General features: G+C 40.1%; 1 protein-coding gene across 5 annotated transcripts in view; it reads left to right on the forward strand.

Annotated features, from left to right (window-relative positions):
* CASP8AP2 (caspase 8 associated protein 2) overlaps nucleotides 1-23337 on the forward strand; it is a 46582-nt gene that overhangs the window by 5029 nt on the left and 18216 nt on the right. For all 5 annotated transcript variants that reach the window (XM_066254280.1, XM_066254277.1, XM_066254278.1 and 2 more), the window contains 5 exons: nucleotides 10194-10276; nucleotides 16486-16554; nucleotides 18944-19044; nucleotides 19848-19922; nucleotides 22283-22398. In XM_066254280.1, coding sequence (XP_066110377.1) covers nucleotides 10222-10276; nucleotides 16486-16554; nucleotides 18944-19044; nucleotides 19848-19922; nucleotides 22283-22398 — 416 coding nt within the window. In that variant the 5' untranslated portion in view covers nucleotides 10194-10221. The remainder of the gene's footprint in view (nucleotides 1-10193; nucleotides 10277-16485; nucleotides 16555-18943; nucleotides 19045-19847; nucleotides 19923-22282; nucleotides 22399-23337) is intronic.

Genomic DNA, 23337 nt, shown 5'->3' on the forward strand with positions numbered 1-23337 from the left:
AAGAAGGAGCGCTCTACAGAGGCCCTGCGGTGGGAAGGAACACATAGCATGTTCCGGGTGCTGCAAAGCAAAGACTGCTGGGGAATGGGGGAGTATGATGGGCAGAGGCCAGGTCACAGGGTGTTGTAAGAATTGGGACAAAACTTGTATTTTAACCTAAAATTGGCAGAAAGCACAGAAAGGTTTTAAGCAGAAGAGGGATTGTGATCAGATTTTCATTTGGAAAAGACAGCTCAGGCTGTGGTTTTGAAGTCATCAAGAGTGGATATTTGAATACACTTCTTATTAGATTTTGTTTTTTCTTTTTTTTTAGTGAGAGAGGTACAGACAAGAAGGGAGAGAGAGGAAAAGCATCAACTCATAGCTGTGACAACTTGATTGTTCATTGATTGCTTTCTCATGTGTGCCTTGACGGGAGAGGGAGGAGGCTCCAGCCTAGCCAATGACCTTGGGGCTCAAGCCAGTGCTCGTGGGAGGTCAAGTCTATGATCCCACGCTCAAGCCAGGGACCTTGCGCTCAAGCTGGCAATCTCAGGATTTTGAACCTGGGTCATTGGCGTCCCGGGTCGACGCTCTGTCTGCTGCACCACCACCTGGTCAGGCTCATTAGATCTTTTTTGATTCTACCATAGAATCAATCTGCTTATTGTCTTTATTTTCACTACTAATAACTTAGTCACCCTTGTTGTCTCCTGCATTGTTTTAATAGTCTATCCTATTTTTCTTGCCACTGATATTTTCTGGATTTTGCTTACTAGAGTTAAATTTCTGAAATGTGCATTTATTTGATCATGATATTTTTCTCCTTTAAAAACCTTTGATGGTTCCCCCATTTCTTGCAAGATGAAGTTCAAGTATTTTAATTGTGTAATATATCACCTGACTTTCTTAAAACCTTATTTTTCACATTCTTTTTTTTTTTGTATTTTTCCGAAGCTGGAAACGGGGAGAGACAGACAGATTCCCGCATGCGCCCGACCGGGATCCACCTGGCACGCCCACCAGGGGCAACGCTCTGCCCACCAGGGGGCGATGCTCTGCCCCTCCGGGGCGTCGCTCTGTTGTGACCAGAGCCACTCTAGTGCCTGGGGCAGAGGCCAAGGAGCCATCCCCAGCGCCCGGGCCATCTTTGCTCCAGGGGAGCCTTGGCTGCGGGAGGAGAAGAGAGAGACAGAGAGGAAGGAGAGGGGGAGGGGTGGAGAAGCAGATGGGCGCTTCTCCTGTGTCCCCTGGCCAGGAATGGAACCCAGGACCCCTGCACGCCAGGCCGACGCTCTACCACTGAGCCAACCAGCCAGGGCTATTTTTCACATTCTAATTGGTAGATATTCACACCAAGACTTGCTTATGAGCTCAGAGATGTGGAGATACTGTCAGGAATTGTGTTTGCAAGCAAGGTTCAGATAAATAATGATGAGGCTGGAAAGAAAGATGCCTGGGTATACCAAGTAAGGAGTTTGGACTTGATTCAATAGGCATTGGGAAGTGATGGGTAGTTTTTGAGCAGGGAGTGATATGAGCAGGATTGCTATAGAAGAACTAACCCAACAGTTGGTGTGTAGCATGCATTTGAAGAGAGAACATAATTAGATAGCTGTATTGGTACCTTGAAACGTTCAAATGGCAAGAATGAAGATTAATGGAAAAAACATTGCAGAGTAGTATCAGCAGGCTATTAGGGAATACTAATGCTACTAAAAGAAGTAGAGGGGTCAGGAGGATGTTGATGGAAAGCTAGTCGTTGGTTTTGGACTTGGTGACCTTGGACTTAAAGGAATGTGTTTATTAACTTCAGCATCTTTTTTTTTTTTTTTTCTTCAGAGACAGAGAGTCAGAGAGAAGGTTAGATAGGGACAGACAGACAGGAACGGAGAGAGATGAGAAGCATCAATCATTAGTTTTTCATTGCGACACCCTAGTTGTTCATTGATTGCTTTCACATATGTGCTTTGACCGTGGGGCTACAGCAGACCAAGGAACCCCTTGCTCAAGGCAGCGACCTTGGGTCCAAGCTGGTGAGCTTTGCTCAAACCAGATAAGCCCGCGCTCAAGCTGGCAACCTCGGGGTCTCGAACCTGGGTTCTCCGCACCCCAGTCCAACGGTCTATCCACTGCGCCACCGCCTGGTCAGGCTTAACTTTAGCATCTTATTGCAACTTTCAGTTTGTATATTAATATGAACAGTTTTGAATTTTCATGTACTTTGAGGGGACAGCAGAGGAGTCTTTAAATCTGAGCTGGTACTCCTACTTTGTGTGGCAGTACCTACTCTTTTTTCTTACCTCCTTGTGCTTGCCTAACAAGTAAGTAACCCAAGGAGATAAATTTTTGTTTTGCAGTTGTGGAAAAGATAATATGTCCAGGAGTTCATCTCCTTAGGAAGAAAGTATTGAATAGCATTTAGAGCTAGAATAACCATAGCTCTGTGAAATCCTCTCTGAGCTTTTTATTTTATTTTATTTTTATTTATTTATTTATTTATTTTTTCAACAGAGAGAGAGTCAGAGTGAGGGATAGACAGGGACAGACACAGGAATGGAGAGATGAGAAACATTAATCATTAGTTTTTCTTTTTTTTTTTTCTGAAGCTGGAAACGGGGAGAGACAGTCAGACAGACTCCTGCATGCGCCCGACCGGGATCCACCCGGCACACCCACCAGGGGTGATGCTCTGCCCACCAGGGGGTGATGCTCTGCCCATTCTGGGCGTCGCCATGTTGCAACCAGAGCCACTCTAGCGCCTGAGGCAGAGGCCACAGAGCCATCCCCAGCGCCCGGGCCATCTTTGCTCCAATGGAGCCTTGGCTGCAGGAGGGGAAGAGAGAGACAGAGAGGAAGGCACGGCGGAGGGGTGGAATAGCAAATGGGTGCTTCTCCTGTGTGCCCTGGCCGGGAATCGAACCCGGGTCCTCCGCACGCTAGGCCGACGCTCTACCGCTGAGCCAACCGGCCAGGGCAATCATTAGTTTTTCATTGAGCATTGCGATACCTTAGTTGTTCATTGATTGCTTTCTCATATGTGCCTTGACCATGGGCCTTCAGCAGACTGAGCAACCCCTTGCTTGAGCCAGCGACCTTGGCTCCAAGCTGGTGAATTTTTGCTCAAACCAGATGAGCCCACACTCAAGCTGGCGACCTCGGAGTGTCGAACTCGGGTCTTCCGCATCCCAGTCCGACGCTCTATCCACTGCGCCACCACCTGGTCAGGCCTCTCTGAGCTTTTCATGGTAAATAAGACTATGATATAATAAATTTGTATTGTTTAAGCCACTAAGTTCGTGGCAATTTGTTAGAGTAGTAATAGGAAACTAATACACTAATTTATGCTGTGCATATTCCTTATACTCAATAGCCACATATGGATAGTGGTTACTATATTGGACAGCTCAGATATAGAACATTTTTATCATTGTAGAAAGTTCTTACCCTGGCCAGTTGGCTCAGTGGATAGAGTGTCAGCCCAGCATATGGACATCCCAGGCTCAATTCCAGTCAGGGCATACAAGAGAAGAAACCATCTGCTTCTCTTCCACTTCTTCTCCCCCTTCTCTCTCTTCTTCCCATAACTGGTAGCTCAGTTTGTTCGGGTGTTGGCTCTGGGCACTGAGTATAGCTCTGTTGGTCCGAATGTCAGTCTCAGACCCTTAAAATAGCTCAGTAGATTCAAGCATTGGCCCCAGATAGGAGTTGTCAGGTGGATCTCAGTTGGGGTGCATGCGGGAGTCTGCTTTACTATCTCCCCTCTCACAAAACAAAAAGTTATTTTGACAGCACTGTTCTGAAATTTTAGTTATCAAAGTGAGGTCCTTAGAGTAGCAGCATGACCTGGGAGCTTTTTTTTTTTTTTTTTTTTTTTTAAAGATTTTATTTATTCATTATAGAGAGGAGTGGGGGGAGGAGCAGGAAGCATCAACTCCCATATGTGCCTTGACCAGACAGGCCCAGGGTTTTGAACTGGCAACCTCAGCGTTTCCAGGTTGATGCTTTATCCACTGTGCCACCACAGGTCAGGCGGGAGCTTTTTAATTTTTTTATTTATTCATTTTAGAGAGGAGAGGGAGAGACGGGGGAGGGGGGGAGCTGGAAGCATCAACTCCCATATGTGCCTTGACCAGGCAAGCCCAGGGTTTTGAACCGGCGACCTCAGCATTTCCAGGTCGATGCTTTATCCACTGCGCCACCACAGGTCAGGCTGACCTGGGAGCTTTTTAGAAATGCAGATTCTTAAGCCACATCCCAAATCTTTGGAATTAGAAACTTTGGAGATGAGACCCATCAGTTTTGTGTTTTAAATTCTCCAGGTATTTCTGATGAATGCTAAAGTGTAAGAACAACTTAGGAAGGCAAGCGATTGTGAAAGAGGTTGCTAAATACCATAATAAGGGGTTTATTGTATCAAAATAATAAGGCAGTGGGGATTAATTATGTCTGTAGGAAAGAGTTTTTTCTTTTATGGTTTCTGGGTTAGAGAAGGGGATGAGCAATCCAGTTCAGAAACAGAATGAGCAAGATAGACAATGGGAGTTGAAATACATGGCAGTTTTTGGGAGCTAAGTACAGACATTTCTGCTCTAATGGTATATGCATTCTTGAAACACCTTTAGTTTTGCAACTCACTAAGATAGGGTTTATGGGAAAAATAAGAGCAGAATACTCATAACCAATCTATCCATGCACTAACAGGAATAATAATACTTTTCATTAAAATATTGTCACAGTTAAGATGTTAAATTTTTGCCCTGGCCAAGTACTCAGTTGGTTAGAGCATTGTCCTGATACCTAAGATTGTGGGTTCAATCCCCATTCAGGGCACATACAAATCAACCAATGAATGCGTAAATAAGTAGAACAACAAATTGATGTCTCTCTCAAATCAATAAATAAAAATTAAAAAAAATTCTAATCTCTAAAGAAAAAGATGTTAAATTTCTAATAAGTAAATATCTCAGTAAATACAATTCTTTTTCTCAAGAAAAACGATAGGGCCTGGTCAGTTGGCTCAGCAGTAGAGTGTTGACCTGGCACGTGGAAGTCCTGGGTTTGATTCCTGGTCAGGGCACACAGGAGAGGCGACCATTTGCTTTCCCCCCTTCCCCCTTTTTTCTCTCTCTTCTCTCTCTTTCTCTTCCCCCCATGCAGCCTTGGCTAGATTGATTCGAGCACATCAGACTGGGCGTTGAGGATGGCTCCAAGAAGCCTCTGCCTCAGGCACTAAAAATAGCTTAGTTGTGAGTGGCCCCAGATGGGCAGAGCACTGGCCTGAGACAGGATTGCCAGGTGGATCCCATCAGGGCGCATTTTGGTGTGTCTCTGTATCTCCCCTACTCTCACTTTAAAAAAAGAAAATGAGCCTGACCAGGCGGTGGCGCAGTGGATGGAGCGTTGGACTGGGATGCAGAGGACCCAGGTTCAAGACCCTGAGGTCGCCAGCTTGAGTGCGGGTTCATCTGGTTTGGGGAGAAGCCCACCAGCTTGAACCCAAGGTCGCTGGCTCCAGCAAGGGGTTGCTCGGTCTGCTGAAGGCCCGTGGTCGGGGCACATGTGGGAAAGCAATCAATGAACAACTAAGGTATTGCAACGCGCAATGGGAAACTGGTGATTGATGCTTCTCATCTCTCTCCATTTCTGTCTGTCTGTCCCTGTCTAACCCTCTCTCTGACTCACTGTTTCTGTAAAAAATAAATAAATAAATAAATAAATAAAAAGAAAAGAAAATGAATATAGCTTTTCTTTTTTAAATTATTTTTTACCTACAATACTACAAAATTAGCAGGTGTTTTATTGCTTCATATTCATTTTGAAATATCCCCTAATTTTTGTGAGCAGCATATATTAGTTTCAGGTTTACATCCCAGTGATTAGACATTGTGTAACTTACTGCATGAGCATTCTAATGTATTTCGTACCCATCTGACACCATGTACATTTATTAGAATATATTGACTATATTCCCTATTCTGTACTTTACATCCCCATGACTATTTTTTTTTAATCCATTGATTGCTTTTATAATTTTTATTTATTTTTTATTTTTATTTTTTTTAAACAGAGACAGAGAGACAGTCAGAGAGAGGGATAGACAGGGACAGACAGGAACAGAGAGATGAGAAGCATCAATCATTAGTTTTTCGTTGCGCATTGCGACACCTTAGTTGTTCATTGATTGCTTTCTCATATGTGCCTTGACCGGGGGCCTTCAGCAGACCGAGTAACCCCTTGCTCGAGCCAGCAACCTTGGGTCCAAGTTGGTGAGCTTTTGCTCAAACCAGATGAGCCCACGTTCAAGCTGGAGACCTCGGGGTCTCGAACCGGGTCCTCGGCATCCCAATCCGACGCTCTGTCCACTGCGCCACCGCCTGGTCAGGCCCATTGATTGCTTTTAGAGAGAGAGACAGACAGACAAAAACATTGATTTATTTCTGTCTGTGCCATGACTAGGGATTGAACCTGACCTGCACCCTTTGCACATCAGGACTGTGCTCTAACCAACTGAGCTATCCAGCCAGAGCATACATCCCCATGAAAATTTTGTAACAACCAGTTGTTACTTCTTAATCCTTACACCTTTTTTACCCATTCCCCCACTCCACGTACAACCATCAAAATGTTCTCTATGAGTCTTTTTCTGTCCTGCTAATTTATCTTTTTAGACTCAGTTGTTGATATCTATTGCCATTTTATTGTTTATGTTTTTTATCTTTCTTTTTTCTTCTTAAAGAATACCCTGTATGCCTGACCAGGAGGTGGTGCAGTAGATAAGAGTGTTGGCCTGAGATGCAGAGGACCCACGTTAGAAACCTCAAGGCCGCTGGCTTGAGTATGGGATATAGACATGACCCTGTGGTCTCTGACTTGAGACCAAAGATTGCTGGCTTAGGCCCAAGGTCACTGGCTTGAGCAAGGGGTCACTGGCTCGGCTGGAGCCCCTGGGTCAAGGCACATATGAGAAAGCAATCAATGAACAACTAAGGTGCCGCAACAAAAAATTGATGCTTCTCATCTCCCTTCCTGTCTGTCTGTCCCTATCTGTACCTCTCTCTTCACCAAATAAATAAATAAATAACGAAGACCCTGTAACACAGTGGTCCCCAACCCCCGGGTCATGGACTGGTATGGTCCGTAGAGAAAGAATAAATAACTTACATTATTTCTGTTTTATTTATATTTAAGTCTGAACAATATTTTATTTTTTAAAAATTACCAGATTCCCTCTGTTACATCAGTCTAAGACTCACTCTTGATGCTTGTCTCGGTCACGTGATATATTTATCCATCCCACCCTAAAGGCCGGTCCGTTAAAATATTTTCTGACATTAAACTGGTCTGTGGCCCAAAAGAGGTTGGGGATCACTGCTGTAACATACTGGTTTGGTAGATGAACTCCGTTAGCTTATTCTTGTCTAGGAAGCTCTTTATCTGTCCTTTGATTCAATATGGTAGCTTTTCTGGGTAGAGTAATCTTGTTTGTAGGTCCTTGCTTTTCATCACTTTGAATATTTCTGGCCCATCCCTTCTGGCCTGCAAAGTTTCTCTTGAGAAATCAGTTGACAGTCTGTGGGAGCTCCTTTATAGGTAACAAACTGCTTTTCTGTTGCTGCTTTTAAGATTCTCTCTTGTCTTTAACATTTTGAGTTTTAATTATGATGTGTATTGGTGTGGGCCTCTTTGGGTTCATCTTGTTTGGGACTCGCTGTGCTTCCTGGTTAGGGAATCTTCACCAGGTTAGGGAACCTTCACCAGGTTAGGGAAGTTTTCTGTCATTTTTCTGAAGAGGTTTTCAGTTTCTTGCCCTTTCTCTTCTCCTTCTGGCACCCCCATTAAGCCAATGTTGGTACACTTGAGTTTGTTCCAGAGGCTCTTTACATTATCCTCATTTTTCTAGGTTCTTTTTTTTTTTTTTTTTTTTTTTTAATAGAGTCAGAGAGAGGAATAGATAGGGACAGACAGAAGGAATGGAGAGAGATGAGAAGCATCAATCATCAGTTTTTCGTTGCAACACCTTAGTTGTTCATTGATTGCATTCTGATATGTGCCTTGACCGTGGGCCCTCAGCAGACTGAGTAACCCCTTGCTTGAGCCAGCGACCTTGGGTCCAAGCTGGCTCAAACCAGATGAGCCTGTGCTCAAGCTGGCGAGCTCAGGGTCTCGAACCTGGGTCCTCCACATCCCAGTCTGATGCTCTAGCCACTGCGCCACCGCCTGGTCAGGCTCTTTTTGCTTTTCTGATTGGGTGTTTATTGCTTCTGTATAGTCCCAATCTCTTGTTTCTCAGCTTCACCTAATGTACTGTTTGTTGATTCCCTGTAAATTATTCTTCACTTCCATTAGTGTATCCTTTATTTCTGACTGGTATTTTTTATGGTTTCTACATCCTTTTTAATGCTGTTGAAGTTCTAAGTTCATCTCCTCTTCCCCTAAGCTCATTGAGCATTATAAGCAGTGTTTTGAATTCTACATCTAGTAGGTTGCTTGTCTCCATTTTGCTTAGTTCTTTTTCTGGAGTTTTGTTCTGTTCTTTTTGGGGACTTGTTTCTTTGTTTCCTCATTTGGGCAGCATCCCTGTGTTAGTTCCTATGAATTAGTATGACTGCTCCATCTCCTGGGCTTGGTCGAGTGTCCTAGTATAGTGGGTGTCTTGTAAGGTTCAGTGGCACAGCCTCCTGTTCACTCACGCTGGGCACTCCAGATGCACCTCCCCCACCCTTGTGGGCTATAAACACCCTCCTGTTGTGGCTGATTACTGTCGGCATGTCAATGGGAGAGATTTACCCCGCAGGTTATTTGGCTGCAAGGACTGGCTATGACCCCTGCTGAGGGTCAGCCGTGCAGGGGCCCACCCACAGAGCAGGACTGACTTCAGTGGGGCCCTAATACCCACTGAGGCTGCCTCTGGTGTGCGTCACTTGTGGAGGTAGTTGGGTGGTGCTTCGATGTGGTCTGAAGTGTCCATCATGTGCTCTGGCTCAGGAGGTGCGTGGCAAGGTCAGCCTCCACCTATGCTCTGCCCAGAATACTACAAATCAATCTGCAGGTGGTTGCTCCTTGTTTGGTGCTTGGAGGTGCCCAGAAGAGGCCAAGTTATGAACCAACGTCGGCTGCCACTAGTGGGCCTGGGGCCACTTAGTGAGATACAGGTTATGCTGAAGCCAGATGCTGTTTGTTTCAGGGATTTTAGGAAAGTCTAAAGCATGAGCCAAGACAGGCCCTAGAACCTTTGTGGTAGTTTACGAATGGAGGGAAAAGTAAGCACAAGCCTCTTTGGGAAGCACAGATTTAAGTCACTAAGAGTTTAGGGAGGAAGAGATTTTTTTTTTTTTTTTTTTACTTATTCATTTTTGAGAGGAAAGAGAGAGAGAAGAAAGAAGAGAGAGAAAGGAGGAAGGAGCAGGAAGCTTCAACTCCCATATGTGCCTTGACCAGGCAAGCGCAGGGTATTGAACCGGCAACCTCAGCATTCCAGGTCAATAATTTATCCACTGCGCCACCACAGGTCAGGCAAGGAAGGGATTTACTATCTCTTTTTCTCCTATAGTGAAGGTAAGGGAGGCATGTGAATCTCTCTGGGATAAGATAAAAAAGGAAGTAGACAAGACTCATATAGGAGTCGAGATATGAAATTGTTGGATCAAAGTATTTTCATTTAAAAACTTGATAGTTATCAAATTGCCTCCGTAGAGCTTGTACCAGTATACATTTGAGTGATGTATGACAGTACCAGTTTTCCCACACCTTTACCAGCCTGGTAAAGATCAAACTCTGCAGTTTGCCTATGTTACTATCATACTGGTGAAAACATGTATGTCTGGGGCATCCCCAAGAGCACCCCCAGGCTTGATGATTTACTAAGAGGAGTCACAGAATTTACTATGTCCTTGTACTTATTTGGTATGATACTTGGCTTATTTTAATATAAAAGTTAATTTGCATTTTGGCCTATTTTATTAAATTAGCATCATTTACCTTGTGACATGGTATAACCGTATCATCAAGTTTAATATTTTTGTTTTATAGTTTCAGCTCTTGCAATCCACTGCACCACCACAGGCTAGGCATTTTTTAAAAATCATGGTTGAGAACAAACTCATTCATTGTGTCTAAATTTGAAAGTTGCTTTTTAACTTAAAGTTAGGTTGGTCCTTTGAATTGTGAGGTTGACTTTTAACAGTGGAAAATCTTTATGTTTGCTATTTTAGATGGCAACTATCAAAAGGAAATAGGATCATGGCAGCAGATGATGACAATGGTGATGGAACAAGTTTATTTGAAGTCTTTTCAGGTAAGAGCTCATTTTCATTGTCTTTCTAAATTTAATTACAAAATCATTTACTTATTCTCATTGAAAACACTGTCATTAACTTTTTCTCCTTGCTCATAAATGAATTAATATAATAAAGTGCCTAATAAATGTGAGCTTTATTTTTTTGAGAGATAGAGAAAGGAAAGAGGAAGGGAAAAGAGAATGAGAGAAGCATCAACTCGTTCCACTTAGTTGTGCCATTGATTGCTTCTCTAATGTGCCCTGACCTGGGCTCGAACCTTCGGTCTTGAGGCTCCGGTCATCGCCCTCAGGATTAAGCCGACGACCCTGAGGTCGAGCTGGTGACCTCTGTGCTCCAGGCCAACACCACTGGCCAGGGCTGAACTTTTTTACTATTGTATGCTTTTGAAACTCTTCAATGTAATGAATTCGCGACTTTGCCAAACTAAGTGGTAATGATTTTTAATTGTTGTATCCCAAAAAATATAAGCTAGATATTTGTTACTTTTTTTTTTTTTTTACAGGGACAGAGAGAGAATCAGAGAGAGGGATAGACAGGGACAGACAGACAAGAACAGAGAGGGATGAGAAGCATCAATCATCAGATTTTCGTTGCGACACCTTAGTTGTTCATTGATTGCTCTCTCATATGTGCCTTCAGCAGACCGAGTAACCCCTTGCTCGAGCCAGCGACCTTGGATCCAAGTGGTGAGCTTTGCTCAAACCAGATGAGCCCGCGCTCAAGCTGGCGACCTCGGGGTCTCTAACCTGGGTCCTCTGCATCCCAGTCCAATGCTCTATCCACTGCGCCATGGCCTGGTCAGGCAGATATTTGTTACTCTTGAAGTCAGTACTTCTAGTACATGCAGGGGTGCTTGCTTATTGTTGTTCAGGGAAGAAACGACACTATGAGAACTAAGCGAGACCTGGTAATAAACTCAAGATAGAGATATTTTAAATAATATGTGGAACATAAATTTCCAGGTCCTGGTGTAACATTTAGTAGTTCTTTTTTCTTAATTATAATTATGCTGTGATAACCTCATTAAATTTTTTGAGCTTATAAATGTATACCTATTGACTAGAATTACAATTGCTATGCTATGGAATAAAAAGGGCAGTTGTAAAAGATGTCTAGAAGAATTCTATTTTTGCTTAAATATGTATTTAAAAAGTTATATGGTCAACATAACCACTCTGGGTAGTATTATTTGTTTTTTTGGTGTTATGTAATAAGTTTTTGAAGACATAGTTTTAATTACACTGCTGTATATTTCTCTTAATGATAAAGTAACAAATTGAAAATATAATGAACACTTACTTTTTGTGTAGATTTATGAATGGTTAACTTTTACTACATCTGCAACTCAGTTTTTGAAGGATAAAACTGCCATGTTAATCTCATTTGCTGTGAATACATACTAAGAAGTTCCTCTTTGCATACATATATATTTAAAATTTTGTTTTTATTGATTGATTTGAGAGAAAGAAACATTGATTTGTTGTTACACTTACTTATGCATTCATTGGTTGATTTTGTATGTGCCCTGAACGGGGATTGAATCTGCAACCTTCACATATTGGGTCAGTGCTCTAACCAACTGAACTACCTGGCAAGAGCCCTGTAACATTTTCATAATTGTATTTTTTTATATTTGTTTGGAAATAATTTCAAGCTTACAGAAAATTAGAAGAATAAGAACATGTAAGTAACCCTTTATCTAGTCTCTTCCAAATTTACCTCTTAAAGGTTAATATTTTATGCTAGTGGCTTTATTACTGTGTACATAATCTCTTTTTAAACATACACACACACGCACACACACACACACTTTTCCTGATCCACTTGAGATTAAGTTGTATACATTATGGTCCTTTATTCCCAAATACTTCAGTGTGTATTTTCTAAGAAAAAGTTGGTTTTCTGCCTGACCCAGGCAGTAGTGCAGTGAATAGAGCCTTGGCCTGGGATGCACAGCACCCAGGGTCAAAACCCTGAGGTCACTAGCTTGAATGTGGACTCATAGACATGACCCCATGGTTGCTGGCTTGAGCCCAAAGATTGCTGGTTTAAAGCCCAAGGTCACTCTCTGGCTTGAGCAAGGGTCACTGGTTGGGCTGTAGTCCCCCAGTCAAGGCATATATGAGAAAGCAATCAATGAACAATTAAGATGCTGCAACAAAAGAATTGATGCTTCTCATCTCTCTCCCTTGCTGTCTGTCCCAATCTGTTCCTTTCTTACTCTCATTTTCTCTCTTTTCTCTTTTTCTGAAAAAAAGTTGATTTTTATATATAATAACAGCATAATATCAGTTTCAGTGAATTTAACACTGATACTATACTTAATATGCCATTTTTATTTGAATTTTATCAGTTAACCCAAGTAATATCCTTTATTATTGTGATTGGATTTAGATTTTTTTTTTTTATTTTTTTTTTTTTTTTTATTTTATAATTTTATTTTTTTAATGGGGTGACATCAATAAATCAGGATACATATATTTAAAGATAACAAGTCCAGGTTATCTTGTCGTTCAATTATGTTGCATACCCACCACCCAAAGTCAGATTGTCCTCTGTCACCTTCTATCTTGTTTCCTTTGTGCCCCTCCCACCCCCTATCCCTCTCCCTAGATTTTTTTAATATTGTAGTTTGTCTCCATGATTGTTTTCTTTCTGATTTTCATGCTTCTTTCAAATATTATTTGAATATATTTTAGAATTCCATTCTAATTTATATATTAACTTTTGGCTATATTATTCTTAGTGGCTGCTCAAGGATTTGCAAAATGCATCTTTAATATACAGTGTGTCCGTAAAGTCATGGTGCACTTTTGACCGGTCACAGGAAAGCAACAAAAGACGATAGAAATGTGAAATCTGCACCAAATAAAAGGAAAACTCTCCCAGTTTTATACCTATTCAGTGCAGTTTGATGTGGGCTCACGCACAGACTTTTTAGGGCTCCTTAGGTAGCTATCCCGTATAGCCTCTGCAGACTCGTCACTGACTGATGGCCTACCAGAACGGTGTTTCTGCACCAAACTGCCAGTTTCCTTCAACTGCTTATCCCACTGAGTAACGTTATTCCTATGTGGTGGCACTTCATTATAAACGCGCCGATATTCACATTGCACTTTGGTCACGAATTTGAATATAGCGAGCCACAGAACACACTGAACTTTCCTCTGTACCGTTCACATCTCTACTGGCATGGCCGTGGGGTGCTCCGCTGTATACACGGTGTTACGTCATCATCTGCATGCGCACATGCTGCCACATCATCCTACAGAAACTGGGAGGGTTTTCCTTTTATTTGGTGCAGATTTCACGTTTCTATCGTCTTTTGTTGCTTTCCTGTGACCGGTCAAAAGTGCACCATGACTTTATGGACACACTGTAGTATTTGTAGTCTACTCAGTAGTATACTGTATTACCTTTTTGGGTTTTTTTTGTTTTTGTTTTTTTATACAGGGACAGAGAGAGGGATAGACAGGGACAGACAGATAGGAATGGAGAGAGATGAGAAACATCAATCATCAGTTTTTCATTGCAACACCTTAGTTGTTCATTGATTGCTTTCTCATATGTTCCTTGACCGTGGGCCTTCAGCAGACCAAGTAACCCCTTGCTCAAGTGAGCGACCTTGGGTCCAAGCTGGTGAGCTTTTGCTCAAACCAGATGAGCCCGTGCTCAAGCTGGCAACCTCAGCGTCTCGAACCTGGGTCCTCTGCATCCCAGTCTGACGCTCTATCCACTGTGCCACTGCCTGGTTAGGCTGTATTACCTTTTTATGTAAGATATAATCTTGTATGTATTTAACCTCTATCCATCCTGTGTTAAAGATGTCAGATATCCCACGATATAATTCTGTAATTTTTATTTTAAGTTATTCTATGTATCTTAAGAGGAATTAAAAGACATTAAGGAGGCTGACCTGTGGTGGCGTAGTGGATAAAGCATCGACCTGGAAATGCTGAGGTCACCGGTTCGAAACCCTGGGCTTGCCTGGTCAAGGCACATATGGGAGTTGATGCTTCCTGCTCCTCCCTCCCTTTCTTTCTGTCTCTCTCTCTCTTTCCCTCTCTCTCCTTTCTAAAATGAATAAATAAATAAAAAAAATTAAAAAAAAAAAAAGACATTAAGGAGAAATAGTCTTATATATTTACTAAATCAGTGGTCCCCAACCCCCAGGCTGCGGACCGGTACCGGTCCGCAGAGAAAGAATAAATAACTTACGTTATTTTTGTTTTGTTTATATTTAAGTCTGAACGATGTTTTATTTTTTAAAAATGACCAGATTCCCTCTGTTACATACGTCTAAGACTCACTCTTGACGCTTGTCTCGGTCACGTGATACATTTATCTGTCCCACCCTAAAGGTCGGTCTGTGAAAATATTTTCTAACATTAAACTGGTCCATGGCCCAAAAAAGGTTGGGGACCACTGTACTAAATTATTTACTATTTCTAGTCTTTCTAGTGCCCTTCTAGTTTCATTTTCTTCCCCATTCTCTTTAGTATGTTAGAACTTTTGATGTACTGTAGGATAATAAGAATATTGTTTTCCCCCCTTCTTGTTCTCCAAATTTTGTCATTTTTATTTATAATTAAGTTCACTGGCTCTTCCGTCAAAAGCACATTGCGTGATTTTTTTTAAGTTAAAAATCTTTTTCCATTATTTGAGAGAGAGGGGTGAAGGAAGATTGGGGAAAGGAGAGGGGGTATCAACTCATTGTTTCACTTAGTTCCATTTAGTTGTGTACTCACTGATTGCTTCTCGCATGTGCCCTGTCCTGGGGGTCAGACCCACAATGTCTGGCACACTTGATCCACACTTTATCCACTGAGCTGCCGACCAGAGTTCAGTGAATTTTTTTACTTTAGATATTGTAGTTTTCAGTTTTAGGATCTTCAAAGAGTATTGCTGTTTTAAATTTTAGCATGTGTTTAACTTGGCTGAACTTAAAACTTCTGTCTTCCCAGTGGTGGATAGCTGCTGAAATATTTGTTCAGATTTATTAGCTTTAGCTAAACTTTTTGCGGTTTTAACCGTTATCTGTGTAGTTTCGGAGTTCTTCAGAGATTTGGGCACAATTTGGGGAATCCCCTCAGTAGCTCTCTGGATTCCCTCTGTTACTTTCTAGTTGCTGTTACCATTTCGAAAATTTTTTCTCTAATTCTTCAAGCTGTTAGAACTAGAGATTTCCATCTGAATTTTCACTGCCCAGTGTGGCTCCAGCTTTCTTCCACAAATACAAAAAATTGTGATAAGAAAAAGAACTCACATTGTGCTGTTTTCTTCTCTTTTTTTTTTGTGACAGAGACAGAGAGAGGGACAGGAAGGGATAGACAGCAAGGAAGGGAGAGAAGTGAGAAGCATCAATTCTTTGCTGCCACTCCTTCACTGTTCATTGATTACTTTCTCATAAGTGCCTTGACCAGGGGCTGTAGCAGAGCCAGTGGCCCCTTGCTCAAGCCAGTGACCTTAGGCTCAAGCCAGAGACCATGGGGTCATGTCTATGATCCCATGCTCAAGCCAGCGACTTTGCGCTCAAGCTGGTGAGCCCACGCTCAAGCCAGAGACCTCAGGGTTTCGAACCTGGGTCTTCCGTGTCCCAGTCCGACCCTCTATCCACTCCGCCACCGCCTGCTCAGGCGTGCTGTTTTCTTCTTTTAGGTGTTATATCCCTATAGTTATTCCATGCTTTGGGTTGCTCTTTAGTGCTTCAGATTGGTTCTTTTTTCTTTTTTTTTTTTTAATGAGTCATTATTTACATTTAACATTAGTTTCAGGGGTATAGAGTAATGATTTAATATTTGTGTATATTGTTAAGTGATCACAATATTGTGCAATGATTACCACATTAAGTCTAGTAGTAGACCATTTGACTGCAGATCACTTTTGATGTTTGATTTATAGATTATATAGTTATCTGCAGGAGGATTGGTCTGATAGAAACTATTGTGCTCTTACTGGGATTGGAACCTTCTCACTAATATGTTTTGAAAGTGAGTTTTTAAGTCTACATCTGAGGTAATTGAGTTGTAAATCTATGTGCTAAGATCTTCCTGCTTATAAGGCTGTATAAAACTTTTAAATAATTATTTTTTGGTGCAATACTGATAAAGTCTTTTTTTTCCTGGTCCTTCAAAGTAGGAATGAAAAAAACCTCACTACATGAAATAAGTCAAATTTTAACTAGTCTTTTTTAATTTTCTTGCAGATTCTCCTCTTAAAAATAACGATGAAGGTTCTTTGGACATATATGCTGGGTTGGACAGTGCTGTTTCTGGTATGAAAATTCTATAATAACATATTTTCATTTTGTTGGGTCAGTCTATTGAAAGTCTTTGTTTTGCTATAATTTTTAGAGTAACTCATAGAGCCTGAACAATATGCCCATTTTTAAAATGATTACACTTGGATAATTATTTTCTTGCCCAAAGTTTGATCAGTAAAACAAATTAGCACTCAGGTTTGTTATTCATCTAGGTCTCAGATTTTACTGGGCCTTGTGCAAAAATATTTTGTACTGTTGAAATGCAACTGGTGGTCTTATCTGTACATATATTACTACTCATTGTCACAGGTTACATAATACTAGAACTTTTGAAAAGGATAGTTACTATAAATATTTTCATATGTATCAGTAAAAGTTTGATATGCAGAGAGTCTCATGGCCTCTCCAAATTGGAAACCTTTTCCATGATCAAATCTCTCAGCTTTGAACAGGTGTCATCCTCACACCTGATTTGTTGACACAAGCATTTTAGGTAAGTTGGTTTTCCAAGTCTCATCTGTGAAATCAGTATAGATATGGATGAAATGCAGGAGATGGAGAAATGTATAGTCTGGGAAAGACACAACATCCAAAATCTTAACATGTACAATTTTTTTTCTTTTTCACTTTTATTGAGATATAGTTAACATGAAATTGTATAAGCTTAAGGTCTATAATGTGTTAATTTGACACACTTGTAATTTTGCAAAAATGGTTAGCACTGTAGAATTAGTTAGCACCTGCCTCTCATTACATAATTACTGTCTCATTTTTGTGATGAGAACATTTAAGATCTATTCTCTTAGCAACTTTTAATTATATAATACAGTATTGTTAACTCTATTAACTATGCTGAACATTAGCTCACCAAAACTTATTCATCTGATAGCTGGAAGTTTGTACTTGGATCAACATCCTTTTTTCCTCAACCCAACTAAAATGGTGACTACCATTCTGTCTCTTTTTCTGAGCATTTGGCTTTTTTAGATTACACATGTAAATGATATCATACAGTATGTGTCTTTTTCTTACTTATTTTACTTAGTACTGTATAGTACCCTCAAGGTTCATCCATGTTGTCACAAATGGCAATATTGTTCCTTCTCGTGATTGAATAATATACCATTGTAGTATGCATACAAACACACACATTTATTCATTCATCTGTTGTTGGACACTTAGGGTGTTTCTCTATCGGCTATTGTGAATAATGGTGCAGTAGACATACAGAGAGAATGTAGATATCTTTGATATTCCTTTTCTTTTGATAATATACCCAGAACTGGGATTGCTGATTCATATGGTAGTTCTATTTTTAATTTTTTCTTTTCCATAGTAGCTGTACCAGTTTACATTTCCATCAACAGTGTACAAGGGGTTTCCATTCCTCTACATCCTTGCCAACACTTGTTACCTCCTGTCTTTTTGTTGATAATTGTTCTAATATGTATGAAATGATATATCACTGTGGTTTTTATTTGCATTTCTCTGATGATTAATGATGTTATGAACCTTTTCATGTACCTGTTGGCCATTTGTATGTCTTTGGAAAAATATCTATTTAGTTCCTTTGCCCATTTTGTAGTCAGATTTTTATTGTTGTTGTTGGGTTGTGTTGAAGTTTTATATATTTTGAATATTAAACTTTTTATCAGATATATAATTTGTAAATATTTTCTCCCATTAAGTTGCCTCTTCATTTTGTTTATGGTTTCCTGTGCTGTGCAGAAGAAGTTTTTAAACTTGATCTAATCCTACGTGTTTATTTTCGCTTTTGTTGTCTTTGCTTTTTTGGTGTCAAATCCAGAAAATCACTGTTAAGATCAATGTCCAGAAACTTACCCCGTATTTTTTTTTCCTGGGAGATTTATGGTTTCAGTTCTTACATTCAATTCATTAATTCATTTTGAGTTGATTTTTGTGTATGATAGGGATCCAGTTTTATTTTTTTGCATGTGGCTGTTCAGTTTTCCCACCACCATTTATTAAAGAAACTGTTCTGGAGCTCCAGTGGTGCAATCGGTTAGCGCATGGTACTTATACAGAAACTGTTCTTTCTTCATTGTATATTCTTTGCTTCTTTGTGATAAATTTGTTGACCACATATGTGTGGGTTAATTTCTGGGCTTTCTATTTTGTCCCATTGATCCATATGTTCTTATGCCGATGTATACAGTTTTGATTACTCTAGGCTTGTATTATTGTTTAAAATCAAGAGTTGTGAAGCTTCCAGTTTTGGTCTTTGTCAAGATTGCTTTAGCTATTTGCAGTCTTTGTGGTTATGTACCAGTTTTGTGATTGTTGTATTTCTGTGAATAATGACATTGGACTTTTGATAGTTTTGCACTGAATCTGGAAATATATATTTTAATGTTAAGGGTTTTTTGTTTGTTTATTTTAGACAGTCCTTCTAAATCCTGTGTACCATCCAGAAATTGTTTGGATTTATATGAAGAAATTCTTACTGAAGAAGGAACTGCAAAGGAGGCAACATATAATGATGTATGGGTTGCCAGGTTTATTAAGTTACTGTAGTTATGAAGTTATTGTATTTATTATGTTATTGTGTTATTTTATAGCTCCTTACAGGCGTTTACTTATTGTTGCCAAACATTCTGTGTTTAGGAAGTTATTCTTAGACTGAAAGAATACTTAACTGTCTTTGCCTTAAGATCTACTTTTTAAAAATGATGTTTTCTTGAATACTTGTCTATAGTTACAATTTTGTTTGATTAAATATAAGTGTCTTAATATATAAAACATCAACAGGCAATAAGTGTGATACATTTTATCTTTTCATGATTTGTATTAAGTTATAAAATGTCCTAAGGCTTAAATCAGAAATTCCTTTCTACCTTATTTGAATTTAAGGTTTGGAGAGTGGGTATGAAATGAAACAAAATGCATTACTGGTAGGGCCAACTTTATTTATTTTTAATTTTTATTGACATTTTTGGGGTGGCATTGGTTAACTAAATGATACAGGTTCAGATGTACATTTCTGTAATACAGTACATCCTTTGTATATTGTATTGTATGTTCACCATCAAAATCAGTTCTCTCTTTGTCACCATTTATCTCCCCTTGACTCTCTCCCACTTCCCTTATCCCTTTTCCCTCCTGTAGTTAACATACTATTGTCTGTGTTCAAGGCCAACTTTAAAAAACAGTAATCTTACTAAGTACCTGTTAGAAATAGACCTAATCTACCCTTTTTAGTAGGTTGATTTACAAAATTTTAAGTATCCTGAAATGTTATTTTAGCTAAGAAGATTATTTAGAATGCTGCTTTTTATATCTTACAGTTGCAAATAAAATATGGAAAATGTCAGCTACAAATGAAAGAGCTGATGAAAAAATTTAAGGAAATACAGACACAGGTACCAGTATAATGAACACTTTATTTTCTCCTATTAATTTTTTTTTTTCTAAAATGAGAAGCAGGGAGGCAGAGAGACAGACTCCAGCATGCACCTGACCAGGATCCACCTGGCAAGCCTATCAGGGGACGATGCTCTTCCCATCTGGGCTATTGCTCTGTTGCAACTGGAGCCATTCTAGCACCTGAGGCGGAGGCCATGGAGCTAATCTCAGAGCCCGGGCCAACTTTTGCTCCAGTGGAGCCCTGGCTGCGGGAGGCGAAGAGAGAGATAGAGAGGAAGGAGAAGGGGAAGGGTGGAGAAGCAGATGGGTGCTACTCCTGTGTGTCCTGGCCGAGAATTGAACCAGGGACTTCCACATGCTGGGCCAACGCTCTACAGCTGAGTCAACCTGCCAGAGCCTGCCCTATTAAATTTTTTGTTATTGATTTGAGGGGGGGAGGAGAAGGGGTGTGGGGAACAGCAGAAAGCATCAACTCATAGTACTGTAGTTGCTTCTTACATGTGCCCTGACTGGGCAAGCACCGAAGGCTTTGAACCAGTAACCTCGGAGTTCCAGGTCAGTTCTTTATCCATTGTGCCACCACCGATCAGGTGCCCTATTAAATTTTAAAATTAAAATTTATGCTAAAGTGTTGACAGTTCATAAGGAAACTTTATTTTTAGTATTAAATGAAATAGCAAGTCTGACAAAACATACATAATTTTCTACACAATTGAAATAGGAAAATCTTGATTTGTTAAGTGACATTGACATAAAAGATCTGCTAGCTAGTTAACAGTTAAAGAATAAAAGATTCATAGAGATGAGATTATGTGGTTTAAAAGGGAATGGTTTGATGAGCAAAATTTTAGAATAGCTATTGGAGAAAAATGGTAATGCTGTCAGAATTTTTGCTTGAGTCATTTTGCTGTGGTCATGCTGCAAAAATCAGGAATGTCATGTCTTGTTCTGATTTTTGTTTTTTGATAAAGTTGTTTCTCTTCCTTTTTACCTCCCCCCCCAAAACAGCCAATCCTAGGTTCATTCTTTATTTATCTGAGAATCAGTACATTGTTACAAGTTAAAGCTAAGTTGTTAAATATAATAAAATTTTTATCTTTTTTTTTTTTTTTTTTTCCCAGAGACAACGAGAGAGTCAGAGAGAGGGACAGATAGGGATAGACAGACAGGAACAGAGAGAGATGAGAAGCATCAATCATCAGATTTTCGTTGCGACACCTTAGTTGTTCATTGATTGCTTTCTCATATGTGCCTTGACCGTGGGCCTTCAGTAGACCAAGTAACCCTTTGCTCAAGCCAGTGACCTTGGGTCCAAGCTGGTGAGCTTTTTTGTTCAAACCAGATGAGCCCGCACTCAAGCTGGCAACCTTGGGGTCTCGAACCCGGGTCCTCTGCACCCCACTCTATCCACTGTGCCACTGCCTGGTCAGGCTATCTTTTTTTTTTTTCTCTTTATTTTAAGCAAGAGAGACGGACACACAGGGACAGACAGGAAGGGAGAGATGAGAAGCATCAGATCATAATTGCAGCACCTTAACTGTTCATTGATTGCTTTCTTATATGTGCCTTGATGGGGCGGGTGGGGGAGTGAGGAGGCTCCAGTCAAGCCAGTGACCCCTTCTCAAGCCAGTGGTCTTGGCCTCAAGCCAGTGACCATGGTGTCATGTCCATGATCCTACACTTGAGCTGGTGGTGGGCCTGTGCTATAGCCGATAAGCCCCTGCTCAAGCCGGTGACCCTGTGGTTTTGAACCTGGGTCCTCAGTGTCCTAGGCTGATGCTTCATCTACTGCACCACTGCCTGGTCAGGCAAAATTTTTTATCTTTTTTATTTTTATTTTTCAAGATAATGACCCAGGGAGAGTATTTTTATTGTTATTTGTGTATGGTTTTATTTTTTCCATTTGATCTTTATTTTAAGTAGTTTTACTTTATTTATTTTGAAAGGTTTTATTTATTGATTTTACAGAGGGTTGAGGCGAGAAGTGGTAGCTTCACTCTAACCATTGGTTGCTTGTCATATGTGCCTTGACTGGGCAAGCCCAGGGTTTTGAACCGGCGCCCTTGGTGTTTCAGGTCAACACTGTTATCTGCTGCACCACCACAGGCCAGACTAAGTAGTTTCACTTTAAATGCTCTTTCTCTGGTGTTATTTGTCTTCTCTGAACTTAGCTTCCCCATGTGTGTAATGAGCATAATAGTACTTCTCATAGGACTTTCTTGAGAATTACATAAGACAAAATGTGTGTGTGATCTTGGCATGAAGTTAACATTCAATAATCATTAGCTATTTACAAATATCAATAGTAGTTTAATAATCCAGTAGATAAATACTTTGTTAAATATATTATATTTAGAATTTCAGCTTAAAAAATGAAAATCAGTCTCTTAAGAAGAATATTTCAGCACTTATCAAAACTGCTCGAATGGAAATAAACCGCAAGGATGAAGAAATAAGTAATCTGCATCAAAGGTAAAATTGAGAGGTGTGGATCTGGAAATTATATGGGTGTTCATATGCGGAATGTTTTTAACTTTGGAAAGATGAAAATTATGCGTTTTGTTAATATGACTAATGGTATATTATCATAATGAGATATATATGATTATTAAATAGACTATTGATTGCTACATGCCTCTCTCTGAATATATTCAGTTTTCTAATACACTGGAATCTTACTCTGGTACTCTGTTCTCCTAAGATGGTGGTATGTATGTTATGGGTTCTTCTAGGTTCCCACCATGTTACTAAAGTATTAGGAGCGCATCTGTGCTCATACCCCCCATCAACAGACAACCTCAAACTCTTTCTCAATTGTATATGGCTTTCTCTCTCAACTGGATTTTCTGTTTCTCTCTCTCTCTTGGTTAGGGGCAATATTCTGTGCCAGAGAATTTCAGATCTCTCTGCTCCATTATAGTCAAGTCTCCAAAAGAGTCATTTAAACTTTCTCCATTTCCTGTTTTGCTAACTCTTGAACCCGATACACACTGACTTCTGTTTCCATTGGCTCACTGAACCAGCTGTCGTTTACCTAACAGTGACTCCCACTAAACACGTAGCTTTGACTTCTCATTTTAACTTATCCTCACAGGCTGTTTGACATAGCTGACTCTCCTTTTTTGAAATAGTCCTCCTGCTTCGGCTTTCCTAATTCTTAGTTTTCTCCCTAATTTGAGATTTACTCTTCTGTACTTGGCTAAGTTGGAATTCCTCAAAGCTCAAATCTACGCCCTTTCCTTTTTCTGTCAGTATTTTCTTATGAAGTAATCTCGCTCATATGATGTGAAGTCAGTTCCATTTATATGTAAGTAATTACTTCACATCTCTGTAAAAAAATTTTTTAAATTTATTTTATTGATTTTAGAGAGGAAGGGAGAGAGAGAGAGAGAGAGACAGAAACACTCATCT

Source organism: Saccopteryx bilineata, chromosome 1 (genome assembly GCF_036850765.1).
Source record: "Saccopteryx bilineata isolate mSacBil1 chromosome 1, mSacBil1_pri_phased_curated, whole genome shotgun sequence".
NCBI lineage: Eukaryota > Metazoa > Chordata > Mammalia > Chiroptera > Emballonuridae > Saccopteryx > Saccopteryx bilineata.